We start from the raw sequence: 16,122 nt of genomic DNA on the forward strand, positions 1-16,122 counted from the left end.
TAAAAATGAAATGTCTTTTTGGTAGAAAAATTAAATGTCTCATGATCACCTTCCCTCTGTGGCCAGAGCAGTAAGGACAAAAACTGAAAATCATCTTGCTGTGTGACTATCAGAAGAAGCATAACCACAAAGTCATATTCTAGGACCTCCAAAGGACCCATGGGATCTCATAGAGGGTGACTTCATTGTTGTGCATCTGGCTTAACTCTCAAAGCCATCCCACACACTCCACTGGCCATTACATGGCTGTGGAAGTGGGGACCCACAGAATAAGGGTGGATTTGGGGTTCTATCCATGCTGAGAATAACTGTATGTTGTGGAAAGTTGAAAGAGAAATAATTCATTTCAGTGTGATTTTGAAGAATCAAGATGAAACAATGGCAGCTGGAGGATTTCACATCAGTGTGCTGGTGAATCCACTCCAGGTTTAATGAAGCTATCCAAGCTGCTGAATCCATCTTGAGGGATCAGGTTTACTAACATAGCTAGTTCTGTCAAAGTGCAGATCCTTTCCAATAATCGATCTGCAAAGTTAACATGCAATATTGTTTCCCTTCCCTACATACACATCAGTGACAACATCTGAAACGGGGTTGCTATTTTCCCCCAACATGGGTAATGTGGTGAGAGTCTTGGGAATGAGAACTTTTGACATGGCCTGCACATCTGATAGCACCAAGAATGATAAGGTGAAACAAGGCCATGGAATTGCTGCATTTCACAGAACAAGAATCAGAATGTCTTCAGCACTAAAGCAGAACAAACACCTGAGCAGTGCAATGAGACGTGTCAAAACCAGAGCCTGAAATTCCCCGTTATTGTTTTCCACTTGTGTGAAATATTTTGGTCTGACTCCTTTGAAAGAGCATGACACATTTTCACATCTAATTTCAGAAGAGATGAGATGTGAAATGTGTTCCTAGGAGGGTGAGAACTCGCAGGCTGCCCTTTCATACTGTGAAAGGCTTTTCACTTAACATTTGCTGCCTTCTTAGATGTGTACTGCCAACTATATATATAATCTTTTTCTTTTAAGAAAAGGAAAGTACATGACAACAAAGAAATTCAATGATGGACTGAATTGCCAGGGTGTTTATTAGTTTTATTTGCATCCATGCCTTGGGAACTTTTGGCAAACTGTGTACAAACCTAGTTTCTTAACTGAGATCAAGTACCATGGAGTTGAGGGTTTAATTCTATGTCAATCTTAATATTATAAGTAAATTACACACAACACACACAAATAAAGAAAGGCTTGAAGCTCAGTGGCAGAGACAACAGGAAGTTAAGCGGATGCAGAGTGCTGACATCATTAGCCATCTTTTTCCTCATCTCTTTATTTATAAGTTGCTTTTCCACAAACCACTCACATTGGAGGATGTTGCTGTCCTTTTCACCACCCACATCATTGCTTCCCATGGCTATAGATGGACTAAGTAATCTACCTGCACCCTATAAGCTATTACCTCCTGGAGCCATATCTACAACTGGATTGGAAAGGGCATTTCTTCTGGGATACTGATTCTCAACCTGTGGGTCTCCAAGTGTTTTGGCCTACAACTCCCAGAAATCCCATCCAGTTTACCAGCTGTTAGGATTTCTGGGGATTGAAGGCCAAAACATCTGGGGACCACAGGTTGAGAACTACTGTTCTAGGACTTCCATTCAGTTGACACAACCGACGACATAAGAGTGGCAACTGGGTTCTAATCTGTTCCCCTTCTGTCTCCACTCTGACATTATAAGACCCCTTTTCACCAATTTATACTCAACACTGGTAGCTAAATGCAAACCAACATTGTTTCTCTGTAACTTTCCATATTTCTCTGCTTTTCTCTCTAGATTAGTTTTCCCCCTTTACATTCAATGTCCTTTGCTCCAGGGGTCTTGTCTTGTCTGAGCTTAACTATGATAAAAACTGTATTGACAATTAGAGAACATAATATCTCTGAAGGCGCTAAATTGCCGAGACAGGCTAAAGCACAACAGAGGAAATGTGTGACTTGACCAAGGTCAAACACAGCAGGCCACTAACAAAATGTGGTCTAGAAGACATATACTTCAAGCCACTGCTTAACAATATTATTTGGAATACGATTAGTGATCTCAGGTCATTAAAGCAATCTTTCAAAGTCTAATGCATTATTACATCAGAAAGGCTCTAGTACATCAGGTACCCCACTGTGTGACCTTCGATAAAACAAGAGAGGGACACAACACTGTCATTTTTAATCATTTACTGGAGGCTGCTTAAGAAGCCATTTTGCACAACCGTCACACACTAACTGCAGATGAGAATGTCTTTTGCAACAAACCTTAAAAAAAATGATATGTTTCTATGTCCTATAAGTTATGTGGATGAACTTAAGAGTTGAAAAACACCACAAGGGTCATCCAGTCAAACTCCCTGCAATGCAGGAAACAAAGCACTCAATCAAAGAGTGAAAATCAATGTTTGTGAATCTGAATGCATCCACTACCATCTGGCAGCAGGGTTTCTTGTGACAATGAGAAGCAGTTCAGATTGACACTGGGTCTTGGTGACTGAGGATTAAACCAACAGCATGTTTTGTGAGCCTAAAAGCAAACATGGCATTTAGGAAAGTGAGGCTAGAGAATGTAAGAGAGAGAAGAAACATAATTTAAACTGTGGTTGAGAAGGCAGAGCAACAGAAACAGCAGAGATAGGAGGGAATGTGGTCGCTTGTTAATTGACCAGATTGATTTAAGCATCTTTGCATGGCAGGGGGTTGGACTAGATGGCCCATGCAGTTCCCATCAGCAAATCAAATTTCAGAGTGGTAACAAAAACCCACAAAAATATTGCATTCTTAAATATGCCTTAAATTACTAGGAATTTTTTAAAAGGTTTAATCTGGACTCTGAAAGCTTTCAGAAAGAATGGTAATGGTGCTTCCCAAAGAATATGATTCCAGAGTCAATGTAAAGGTAAAGGTAAAGGTTTCCCCTGACATTAAGTCCAGTCATGTCTGACTCTGGGGGTTGGTGCTCATCTCCATTTCTAAGCTGGAGAGCTGGCGTTGTCCGTAGACACCTCCAAGGTCATGTGGCCGACATGACTGCATGGAGCGCCGTTACCTATCCGCTGGAGTGGTACCTATTGATCTACTCACATTGGCATGTTTTCGAACTGCTAGGTTGGCAGAAGCTAGAGCAACAGCGGGCGCTCACTCCGCTCCCGGGATTTGAACCTGGGACTTTTTGGTCAATGTATAATGGCTAAAAAGCTATCTATCTATCTATCTATCTCTCACTCTCTCGATATTTCAGTCTTGGGCCATTTGGAGATGAGTATCGGCATCTTGGACCTGGAAATGAATAGTCAGGGCCATTCTTTCAATACTAAAATGATTATATGACAATCCAGGTATAGAGAGTTGTGACTCTTTTGTAAGAGTTATTTTATTTAGAAGTGAAGCATATGTGGAGGAAAACAACATATCCCTGGCTTATTCATAGCAAATGCATTGGGGGGTGCTTACAAGCTGTCTCACTGTTTATTTGCAACTGAGGTTTTCAAATATGGGCAAACATACTATTCATACATCCCTTAATGTAAATAAATACCTTCCCCAAACTCTGATGCTTATGCCTTTCAAAATGCTCAAAGAAAACCCTCAGATTCCTCAGGAAATTAAAATCTCTGGATATTAGGAGACTATAGTCTAATATCTCTGATGAAGAGATAACACTCACCACTTTGTGGGGAATAGTGGACCTAATGGAAGAATCAATATGGTGAAACTGCAGTAATTTTTACTACCCAAGGCAGAAAAATGCCTTGGAGTGTTTTGGAAACAGTTATGCGTTCTTGAAATTCCTTAAGGATGTTTCTTGCCAGTTTGTTGCTTTGTGCCTTCAAGTCATTCGGTGAACATTACGGTGAATGTATCACAGGGTTTTATTTGGCAAGATCTCTTCAGAATGGGATTGCTATTACTTTCTTCTGAGACCAAGAAAGTGTGAGTTACTCAAGTTTACCGAGTGAGTTTCCATTATTCAATAGAGAAAATAATCCAGGTTTCCCAGAAACCTAGTGCAACACCCAAACCACTGCACCATAATGGCTATACAAAATGCAAAAACCTGTTTTCTCTTTCCAAGCCCAAAATTAGGTTTGAATCTTTACAATCTAGTGTAAATATGATCTATATACCAACTTTGATTTTCCATTAATGAGTACTATGTTGTTGCCATGACTAAGTCAAAGCTTAGTCCCCGATGGAGTTCCTGGTGGCGCAGTGGGTTAAACCACTGAGCTGTTGAATATGCTGACCAAAAGGTTGGTAGTTCTAATCTGGGGAGCAGAGTGAGCTCCTGCTATTAGCCCCAGCTTCTGCCAACCTAGCAGTTCGAAAACATGCAAATGTGAGTAGATCAATAGGTACCACTTCTGCAGGAAGGTAATGGCGCTCCATGCAGTCATGCTTGCCACATGACCTAGGAAGTGTCCACAGACAATGCTAGCTCTTCGGCTTAGAAATGGAGATGAGCACCAACTCCAAGAACTGGACATGACTAGACTTAATCTCAGGGGAAAACCTTTGCCTTTACTTTAAGCCAAAGCTTAATTAAGACTTTGAGTAAAAAGCTCTAGCAGACCATGATCAGAACTTGGAAATATTTCAGTACCTCCCATAATGTTCAGCCAGTGTGTTCAAGAATCTATCTAAAAGGACCATGCTGACTAGAAGCTGTAGTCCAAAATCAGTGTTTCCAATTTCTGAACAATTCTATCCATAAATAGAGTTGTTGTTTTGTGCGGGGATCTAAGCAATGCAACTTTTGTGCAAATTAATTCCATAAAAGTCGCAAACTGTGAAAATAATTGAAAGATGTTCAAAAACTCTTTTCAACACTTTAAGGTTTATGACTAGAGTCTGATAATAGGCTGAACCCATCCGCATATTTAATGACACAATGCCTGGTGGACTTTCTAATTTCAGCCTACAGGGAAAAAACATCTGAAATTATTTCCCCTTGTGTGCAAGAATGAAATAAGACGACAATTTGCATCCTGTTCACATTTGTTTGCATTTTCAAAATCTATGCATGTTTCTTTGTATACCTTGTTTATCTGGATGTATAATTTTCTCAACAAGTCTTCAGAGATGCAAAAGAAATGCTTTCATTGACAGTTTTGACACCAATTACATTATTCTGTAGTGCAATCCATTAAAATCCTCTTCAACATTTCATTGTAATAATGGCCAGAATTACCTGGTATGTCATATCCATTGTGAGACCCTTCAGTTCAGCGTTTGTGAACTCCTGATGTAGCCATATATTATCAACACATTTTGAGCACTCCTATACTCTCAGATAGGGATGGACTTCTTTACGAAGTTTTATTTTGAAGGTAGCAATAAGCAATTTCAGCAACATGTGGATTTTTTTTCTGGTATTAGGTTGGATTGGTTTTTTTGTTTTTGTTGGTTTGTTACAGCATTGAATTTTTGCCATTCTTTTGTTGGAAACCACCCTGAGTCCCTTCAGGGAGATAGGTGCATGATATTAAAAATAATAATAATAATAATAATAATAATTATTATTATTATTATTATTATTATTATTATTATTTTCTTGCAGTGAAAAAGTTTTCAGAAACCATGCAATTCAAATCTTTGAGAGTTATTCTGTAAAAATAAATCCCACCTGGTTATTTTGCACATAAAATCTGAATTTTCTGCACAGGAAAAGGACTTTTAAAATGTGGAAAATAATATTTAAATGCAAAAACACTCATTCATGTGAATTTTAAAAACCTTAATTTCTAAGCAGAATATACTGTAATTTGGGATTTATTCTGTGTAAAAATGTACCCATGGTTTATTGACACATTAGGTAGCACTTTCTGCCCAGAAAACAGCATTTTCTGTGAAGGAATTAATATTTGAGCATTGAAATTTATTTTTCACACAGAAAAGGCTGTTTTCTGTCCAGTACCACATTATGAAGATTTTCATCAATCCAGGATTCTTCTAATCACAATTTCTCAACACATGTTTTATGACAATTTTTCAAACATTTTTCATTATTCTTTCAAGCTCTCTTCTCAAACAAGTAAAAAATTTCAAGTTTGTCATGCATGTGTAGAGAACATTTTTACCCACATATGTAAGTGGTGGTTATGCTACTCCATTCTTTTGATTAACAATACTGTAGGGTGTTGCTAGTGTACTGCTTACTAATGGATCCCTTCTGCAACGAGGAATAAGCAATGACTGTTTCCACAATCCAAAGTAATCAAGTGGTATATTGTAGGCACTATAAAATAGTTATGTGCCATCCAAGAATGTGCAACTCTTACATCTGGAAAACAATGTCTGTGGAACCCTGAGCTGAATTTGCACAATGACCTAAAAAGTTCAACTGCAGGTATAAAATAATTTTGACAGAATATGATACCAATTCTGGCAAATATTTATACCAAATGCTTTCCTAAGAATAATACCCAACAAATCCACAGAACAGCTAAAGAATTTTGCATTTTGCTAATCAGAAGTACATCAAGTTTGCTACATTTTTGTTGCATTAGAAAATGAAGAAAATAACTGCTTGATCTAGGAGAAATTATTCACTGCACTATTCACTATTTCTTTCTCATTTCCTTGCACCTTTTTGTATTTATTGGTCAATATCTGTATCTGTGTTCATTGTTAATATCAAGACTAGCATCAAGGGACTAATTATGTGGCAATAAACATAGCTTATGAGCAAATAGTTCTTAGTAGAAAACCATATTCCATAATATCAAATGGGATTTCAAAGAAATCTGCAAATACATAATTCCAGTGACCATGGGTGAGAGAGATGGCTTATTTTAATAGGTTTCTTCATTGAACATTTATTCATTTAGGAGGGTTCCTTCTTGGATAGCATGTTGCGGTTGTTTTCGGTTTGGTGCAATGCAGAGAGAAAAATATTGCTTTGGCATATTTATTCTACAAGGGTTATACATCCAAAAGAGTTTCACTGTATGTCTGTGTATTTTACAGTCTGGGGCAGAAGGAAATCCATTCTTTGGACAGGTTTATTCTTTTAACATTTACTCATGTAAGGAGTGCTTCAGTCTACAAGGCCATTGACAAAAAAATCCCCGAAAAGATGCTGGTTTCCAGTTAAGCAACAAACAAGGCCATCAGATATTTCAAAAAGAGCCTGTGTTCTAAATCAGTGGAAATGAAAGATGAATAAATAAGGTACAAGCCTTGTTTAAACCAAGAAGATAGGCAATTCTTTCAATAACCTGGGAGTAAACTGTATGCTCTGATTTGTGATCTATTTACTACACTTTCATGATCAGCCAAAGATGTAGTAAAGGAATTTGGTGTTGGCCTTAGTGCTAACTATATTTTCATCAGATACAGACTGGATAACATGAAAGCATTACATCCCAGCACTCGATCCCAGCACTGGGAGAATGGCAGGTGCTATAGGCTATATGTCAGAGTAAGACAATTAAGAATCATCTCTTAGAATATTCCTTGCTCCAAAAAAAACTCTATGAAATCTATGTGGTTTCAAACTTTCCATACATCAACAGGCATCTTGTAGGCACATACAAACTTGCACAGCTTGATTGTACCATAAACATAGATAGTTTTACTTAAACTGGGGGTGCTAATGAATGTTTCGGGGTGATTACAAGTTGGGTATTGCTCATTCAAAATGCTTGGGACTGGAAATATTTTGGATTTAGATTTTTTTTCAGATTTCGGAATACCTGTATTTGCATACATATACCTAATTAGATATCTTACAGATGAAACCCAAATCTAAATATGAAGTACATTTACAATATATACTCTTGTATATGTCAACTTCATGTATAAGTCCAGCAGATTTTGAGGACAAAATTACGCATTTTGATATGAATGAAGGATAAACTGAAGTTCATTTCATGTCCGTACCGCTTCAGGGCCAGCTTGCTCTGGGCAGTACTGCTGCCATTTTTCTGCCCAGCTATTCAAAAGGAGTTAGGAGAGTTGGTGCCTTACATTGATCCATGGACAAGTCGAGTCGCTGGTTTTGATACATTTTTATTACAATTTCTAGCCTTATACATGAGTATATGGAATATGTTTTATATAACTTTATGCACATTGTTTTAAGGTAATTTGTGCGTTATTTTAATAATTTTGTGAGTGAAACAAAGTGTGTGTACATTGAACCATCAGAAATCAAAGGTGTCATCATCCCAGCCACTCATGTGGACCATTTTGGATTTTGGCAGATTTAGGATTTCTGGATAAGGAATGTTCAACCAGTATATCCAGTTCCTGGCAAGCCAACCAAAGCACATTCTGTTTCATAGAATCATAGAATCATGGAATCTTAGAGTTGGAAGAGACCATATGGGCTATCTAGTCCAACCCCCTGCCATGCAGGAAAAGCCAATCAAAGTACCCCTGACAGATAGTTGTCCAGCCTCTGTTTAAAAGTCTCTGTTTAAAAGAAGGAGACTCCACCACACTCCGAGACAGAAATTTCCACTGTTGAACAGTTCTTACATTAGGAAGAACGTTAGTTCTTTCTAATGTTCAAGTAGAATATCATTTCCTGTAATTTGAGCACATTGCTCCAAGTTTTAGTCTTCAGGGCAGCAGAAAACAAGCCTGCTGTCTGTTCCTTATAACAGCCTTTCAAACATTTAAACATGGTGATCATGTCTCATCTCAACCTTCTCTTCTGCAGGCCAAACATGCCCAACTTTTAAAGTCGCTGCTCATAGGGCATGGTCTCCAGACCTTTGATCATTTTAGTTTCTCTCTTCTGGACACATTCCATATCTCTTTTAAATTGTGGTTCCCAGAACTGGACATAGTACCCCAGGTGAGGTCTGACCGAAGTAGGAAAAAGAGACACCATTACTTCCCTTCGTCTAGTAGACACTACATTCCTTTTGATGCAGCCCAAAATCCCATTGGCTTTTTAGCTACATTATCACATTGTTAACTCATGTTTAAGTTGTTGTCCGCTAAGATTCCAAGATTTTTTTCACATATACTGTTGGCGAGCCTGGCGTCACACATTCTGTATCTGTGCATTTCATTTTTTTCTACCTAAGTATACTGTCTTATTTCTCCTTGTTGAAATTTGTTTTGTTTTGGCCCAGCTCTCTAATCCATTGAAGTCATTTTAAATTCTATCCCTGTCTTCTGGAGTATTCGCTATCCTTCTCTTCTGTTCTGTTCTGGTCAAAAAAACTCTCAATAATTTTTGAGGAAGCTAACAATGTTTTAGGTCTATGTAGACTTCCACTAGTAGAAAGATTCCTTCCATTCAAGGACAGGGGAGAAAACTAGCAGGAGGTAATTTTTGCTGATTCTACTGGGCTTCTGCAATGTTATCAGTCTGGTGGATGAATGGCATAAGCACTTTGCATTGTTTTAAACTTTGTATATTGTATTTTATGACTGTTTTAACTGTTTTAACGTTTTAGTTCATTGTGTATCAGTGTAACGGCATCAATTGCCACTTGTAAGTCGCCCTGAGTCCCATCGGATGAGAAGGGTGGGGTATAAATGATTGAAATAATAAATAAATAAATAAATAAATAAATAAATGTTCCAGATAGTTATTTAGGCCTATTCTTTGAAGCAAATTTTGAGGAAGGCCTAATGTATTGCAGAGGGAAATTAGCGACAAACAACTGTGTCAAATAATACAGAGTTGGATAAAATATCCCTATGGCTGTAGGCCACACACATACTCATCTGTTTTTGTAGCTCTCAGCTTCTCCAAACCTCCCTAAAATGGGATTAATGACCTTTCATTGGAAATTCCACTTTTCAATAGTCTGCTGACTCAATACCCCCCACCCCTGCATTGTTGCATTCTTTTTCAAAAACCAATTTCTCAAAAGCTGCCAAATACTGTGGTTTTGTTTGGGAAGTATTTCGTCATTCTTGGCAGCTTGTGAAAGATCTCGGGGTCGGGAAATTAATACTTTCATCTGCTGCACTTCATTATCAACCTTGGTATGAAGCATGTGCACAGCACAGACCTGGTTATAGAGAGGATCACACATCAAGCCCTTACTATCTCTGTGTAGTTAATTGTTTATGCTGAAGATCTTCACATAATTAAGAATGAAATAATAGAATGCGAATATGAAAGACAGGCAGCATAACAGAATGGATCTACACCATTTGTCCTGCTTTTGACGATTCCAGGAAGAAGAAAAGAGATTTATCTAATGTGTTGTCGAAAACTTTCATGGCCGGAATCACTGGGTTGCTGTTTTCTGGACTATATGGCCTCGTTACCTCTGAGGATGCCTGTAATAGATGTGTGCAAAACATCAGGGGAGAATGCTTCTGAAATATGGTCATACAGCCCGGAAAACTCACAGCAACCCAGATTTATCACATGTTTATTGCCTGCTGTAGCCTTGTTCGGCTTAGCGGTCAACATTTTTGCAGGACTGTCACAGCTGTTGCCTGACCCAGTTTGGTATTCTCTCAAAAAATGATAGGTACCCAAACACCTTTTTATTTTTTAGAAGCAAACTGCACACAACCGCCTTTAAAAACACATTTTTTATTTTATTCATTTTCTCTTTCCCTCTTTTGCACTGTTACTGGCTTGCACCATTAGAGTCTACAACATACAGTTGAAAACAGAAGCAGGAATAACATCAGTCTGTCTGTCTTTGTTATTTTTGACCTGCTTTGCCCAGGGCCCATCAACTTCCTGACAAAGGATGTACTTTGGGGAAAACTTCACTAACTTGGACGTTCTCATTTTTCTCTCTGTGTCACTGTCTCTCTCTTTCTCTTTCTGTTCACAGTTCCAAAGACAGCTCCTGCTAATGTAAGTGGCAGAAGTGGAAGACGGCATGAATTAGTAATAGCATGGGAGGTAAGAAATTCTTTTGATTAAAGTCCTTGTTTCATGTTGCCTTTTTTTGAGAGCAAGCTATGGAGATCTGCATTGAGGTTTCCCCATAGCAAATCCTGTCAAGAGAGGAATACAAAAGATCATTTCTTAAATGCTTGCTTAAAATCTCCCTGTAGGTCACAATTTAAAGTGAACAAAATACCGCCTGTTTAGGAACCTATGGTTTATGGCAGTATCTCAAATTAATTTTGTATTTGTTTCCACTGTATTCACAATGTCCTTTGAATTCGGCATGACTGTGGAACAGTCCACATCATCACTGATCCAAAGCAACCAAATATCCACCTCTGCTTCCATCTGTCCTGATGAGGAATAACTTTCGTATTCATTGAAAATCTGTAACTCAGTTTTTGGTTGGAGCTCCAAGATGGAGAAGATTGGTAATATGTTGGGTTTGTCTGACAGTAGTGGCAAAACTACCGGGCAGCTCCAAATAGGGCATTTGAAAGTGGTATTGAATGCCTACCATGACAGATGGGTGGTAAATCTGCTTGAGGTTTTAGACAGAACTTTAAAGAATCTTCAAAGATGTAGAACCATATACTCAAAATAGTTTCGGCACTTTGGTTAGCTCCTTTAAAATGCTGATCCAAACTTGAATTGGATTGACCACCTCACTAACATTGAAACCACCAATGTCACCTAAGTGTTGCCACCTTTCTTTTTCCAAATAATATAAAACAATGCTATATCAGAACCAATGATATAAATCTTGATTAACCCTAATGCACTAGAATGGAACATTTTGACCTAAATCTTATTGTTAGTTCTGACTTCAGTAGATCAATTAAACCAAGGGATTTATTCATGTGTTAATTCACAAGTCTAGTAAGGAGTGATCAAAATGATAGTTTGAATAATGTTTGATTGTAAAATTGACAGAAAAAGAGACCTACTCTCTAGGCATTAGACAACACCATTACTGACAGGGTTGTCAGAATTGGCCATTATCCCAATAGTGAAATATGTGCAGGTCAATTTGACTTGAGGCAACATGGTTGAGTGTTGGACTAAGATTCTAGGAGAGGTGGGTTTGAATCCCACTCAGTCATATGAACCTATTGGGTGACCTTATGCAAGTCACACTCTCTCTTTCTTGAAGGAAGATGGTAACAAATCTCCTCTGAATAAATCTTGCTAAGACAATCCTATTAGAGAGTCAGCACAAGTCAGATTTGATATTAAAGCACATAACAACTGCAACAGCAAGTGTGACATGTGTGTTGATATCTCTCTTTTTGGAAAAGTTGCAAGAATGTATTCTATACACTGTGCCTCATCAAAAAGCTGTTTCTCCTTCTCCTTATTTTCAACTGAGACAATAGAGGTGTAGCTGGTTTGGTTTCCAAGAGGAAGAAGGGTGAATTTCATATGTAACCACACCCTGCTTTCTTTCCCCCTCTGTACCAAGACCTGCTCCTCAGTATTTCTCAACCTGTGGGTCCCCAGATGATTTCACCTTCAACTCTCAGAAATCCTGGCAGCTGGTAAACTGGCTGGGATTTCTGGGAGTTGTAGGCCAAAACACCTGGGGACCCACAGGTTGAGAACCACCGATCTAGAAGCCTTCTTAATGTTTAAATGGAGAATGCCTTTGTTACTGGCTTTCCTTCAGTGGATCCTTACAAATCTAATTATCTATCTTACAGTCTCAACTGGGGTGGGGAGATAGGAACCAGCATGACAGAGTGGTTTGAGCATTGGTCTAGGTCTCTGAAGGTCAGAGCTCAAATCCCAGCTCATCCATGAAACCCAGTGGGTGTCCTTGGGCTAATCATAGGACAAGTCAAATACAATCCCCCCTGAACAACTCTTGCCAAGAAAATTTCATGTTAGGGTCAACATAAGTTTGTACAAATTGAAGACATAATAATGGTGATAGTGATGGTGACAGTGGAAAATCCAAATCTATTTATACAGTGACTTTTTAAGGGTGTTGTTAGCTTCTTATTTTAGGAAATAGTAAATAATAATACAGTTAGTAAGGCTATGTTTATCATCAAAACATCAGCAAGCTATAAGAGGATGAGTTTTCTAGATCAATGATCCCACCCTGGAAACAAAAATCAAGGCTGTATAGAATGTTGGAATGTATTTTAAATTATTCTTTTCAGCAATAATATTCTGCTAGCTATTCTGTTTGCACAGTGATACTGTCCTGTCCTGAGGATTTACGTTAGCATGATTTAAATCCATTTGTAAGTAATAAGCAAAGCAGACACAGTAAAATTGGAGGTGTGATTTATGTGGCCCATGGGCTAAATGAAAAGGCAATGATGCTTGGCAAAGTAGAAAGCAGTAGGAAAACAGGAAGACCACATTCCAGGTGTATAGACTCAGTCAAGAAAGCAATAGCCCTGAATCTGCAAGACCTCGGGAGAGCTGTTGATGATAGGGTGACCTGGAGGTCTTTCATTCAAGGACAGTCTTCCCTTTATGTCTAAAAGGTTGACATAAAGCAGTCCTACATGTTGTGTTTTCTGTTCAAAAGACTATCTAGTTCAAGGATCTGAAGGTGTAAGAAGAACAGAGATCCTGAAATTATCAATTTGCATAGGCCTATAATACAGTTTTGCTGCTAAGGTGAATGTTGCATTTCTATTGCATAGCAATTATTTCTAAATTCGCACCTAGATAGATCGCATATATAAATTTAATGTAAATTGTTGTCTTCTGTAATCCTTCTGCATGATGATGGCTACTTTGATATGATTGCCCACTTCATGAAAGAGAGGAAACTGACAAGTTGTTTATTGGAAATGGAACTTTATAAATGCACTGAAATTGGAAAAAATAATAAAACACCAATTCATCTGTAGAATTTAATTTATTCCTGGAAGAAGAATACTATTTCTTCCCTGTTATTTTACTTTAAAAGGTAAACAGAAATTTCTTAAACACAAATGCTGGCAGGTGGGCTTACTATACATTTGAATGGAGGAAAATTCCCACCAAAATATATATCTGGACACCTCCCCTGCCATTTCACTTATTTTGTTTCTCTCCCCCACCCTTCCGTTTTCGAAGGACACATGTCCTAGTTTATATATAAAATGACATTCTGCTTTTAAAAAGATGAAATTGTGGTGAGGTTTCCTGGAAGCTCCATTTTTTAAAAATCACCTAATTCTTGGCATATCAGTAATTATTTCTTGACCTTTTAAATTTAGATGTCTATATATCACTCAAGTTAGAGGGCTACTGCTAACAGGCAGTGTCTCATTTCTGGGAAATCCTTAAAGGCCACTGCAGTACTAAGTACGTTTCTACTGGCATTATTTGCAAAGCTTCTGAAAGGGATGAGAGTTGACTGAGACTCAATAGTTTTTTGTATCTGAAGCATCCTCTGTGCTTCAGATGCCAGGAAGAAGGAGGGTTAGGATTACAGTGGAATAAAAGAGTAAAAACACCTGCGTCCCTGCTGCATTCCCGTTAAGATTTGCCCTATTATCTTTTTCCTGCTATTTCCTTCTGAACCACCACTCAGGGTAGACAGCATGAGTGCCATGTTTATAGCGCTCTTTGATTTGAACCAAGGCAGGGCTCCTGTACTTCCTACCAGAGCCCTCTTTCACAGAACACATTTAAATCACTATGATTCCAGTTTAACTGCTATTCCATGTAATCCTGGGATTTCTAGTTTGGTGTGGCATTAGTGCTTCTGGATGAGAATACTAGTAATCTCTCATAGAATCATAGAATCATAGAATAGTAGAGTTGGAAGAGACCTCATGGGCCATCCAGTCCAACCCCCTGCTAAGAAGCAGGAAATCGCATTCAAAGCACCCCCGACAGATGGCCATCCAGCCTCTGCTTAAAAGCCTCCAAGGAAGGAGCCTCCACCACAGCCCGGGGGAGAGAGTTCCACTGTCGAACAGCCCTCACAGTGAGGAAGTTCTTCCTGATGTTCAGGTGGAATCTCCTTTCCTGTAGTTTGAAGCCATTGTTCCGTGTCCTAGTCTGCAGGGCAGCAGAAAACAAGCTTGCTCCCTCCTCCCTATGACTTCCCTTCACGTATTTGTACATGGCTATCATGTCTCCTCTCAGCCTTCTCTTCTGCAGGCTAAACATGCCAAGCTCTTTAAGCCGCTCCTCATAGGGCTTGTTCTCCAGACCCTTAATCATTTTAGTCGCCCTCCTCTGGACGCTTTCCAGCTTGTCAACATCTCCCTTCAACTGTGGTGCCCAGAATTGGACACAGTATTCCAGGTGTGGTCTGACCAAGGCAGAATAGAGGGGAGCATGACTTCCCTGGATCTAGACACTATCCCCCTATTGATGCAGGCCAGAATCCCGTTGGCTTTTTTAGCTGCTGCATCACATTGTTGGCTCATGTTTAACTTGTTGTCCACGAGGACTCCAAGGTCCTTTTCGCACACACTGCTGTCAAGCCAGGCGTCCCCCATTCTGTATCTTTGATTTCCATTTTTTCTGCCGAAATGAAGTATCTTGCATTTGTCCCTGTTGAACTTCATTTTGTTAGTTTCGGCCCATCTCTCTAGTCTGTCAAGATCGTTTTGAATTCTGCTCCTGTCTTCTGGAGTGTTAGCTATCCCTCCCAGTTTGGTGTCATCTGCAAACTTGATGATCGTGCCTTCTAACCCTTCGTCTAAGTCGTTAATAAAGATGTTGAACAGAACCGGGCCCAGGACGGAGCTCTGCGGCACTCCACTTGTCACTTCTTTCCATGATGAAGACGACAAATTGGTGAGCACCCTTTGGGTTCGTTCACTTAGCCAATTACAGATCCACCTAACCGTAGTTTTGTCTAGCCCACATTTTACTAGTTTGTTTGCCAGAAGGTCGTGGGGGACTTTGTCGAAGGCCTTACTGAAATCCAGGTACGCTACATCCACAGCATTCCCTGTATCGACCCAACTCGTAACTCTATCGAAAAAAGAGATCAGATTAGTCTGGCATGACTTGTTTTTGGTAAATCCGTGTTGACTATTAGCAATGACCGCATTTGTTTCTAAGTGTTCGCAGACCACTTCCTTGATGATCTTTTTCAGAATCTTGCCTGGTATCGATGTGAGGCTGACCGGACGGTAATTGTTTGGGTCGTTCTTTTTTCCCTTCTTGAAGATAGGGACCACATTCGCCCTCCTCCAATCTGCTGGGACTTCTCCCGTTCTCCAAGAACTCTCGAAGATAATTGCTAGTGGTTCTGAAATAACTTCCGCTAATTCCTTCAA

General features: G+C 39.1%; 1 protein-coding gene across 6 annotated transcripts in view; it reads left to right on the plus strand.

Moving 5' to 3' along the window:
* The window catches only part of cntn5 (contactin 5), an 870,111-nt gene that overhangs the window by 814,955 nt on the left and 39,034 nt on the right, over positions 1 to 16,122 (plus strand). For all 6 annotated transcript variants that reach the window (XM_062977117.1, XM_062977120.1, XM_062977119.1 and 3 more), the window contains one exon: positions 10,818 to 10,888. In XM_062977117.1, the coding sequence (XP_062833187.1) occupies positions 10,818 to 10,888 (71 nt within the window). The remainder of the gene's footprint in view (positions 1 to 10,817; positions 10,889 to 16,122) is intronic.

The sequence above is a fragment of the Anolis carolinensis genome, chromosome 3 (assembly GCF_035594765.1).
Source record: "Anolis carolinensis isolate JA03-04 chromosome 3, rAnoCar3.1.pri, whole genome shotgun sequence".
In the NCBI taxonomy this organism is placed as follows: Eukaryota; Metazoa; Chordata; class Lepidosauria; order Squamata; family Dactyloidae; genus Anolis; species Anolis carolinensis.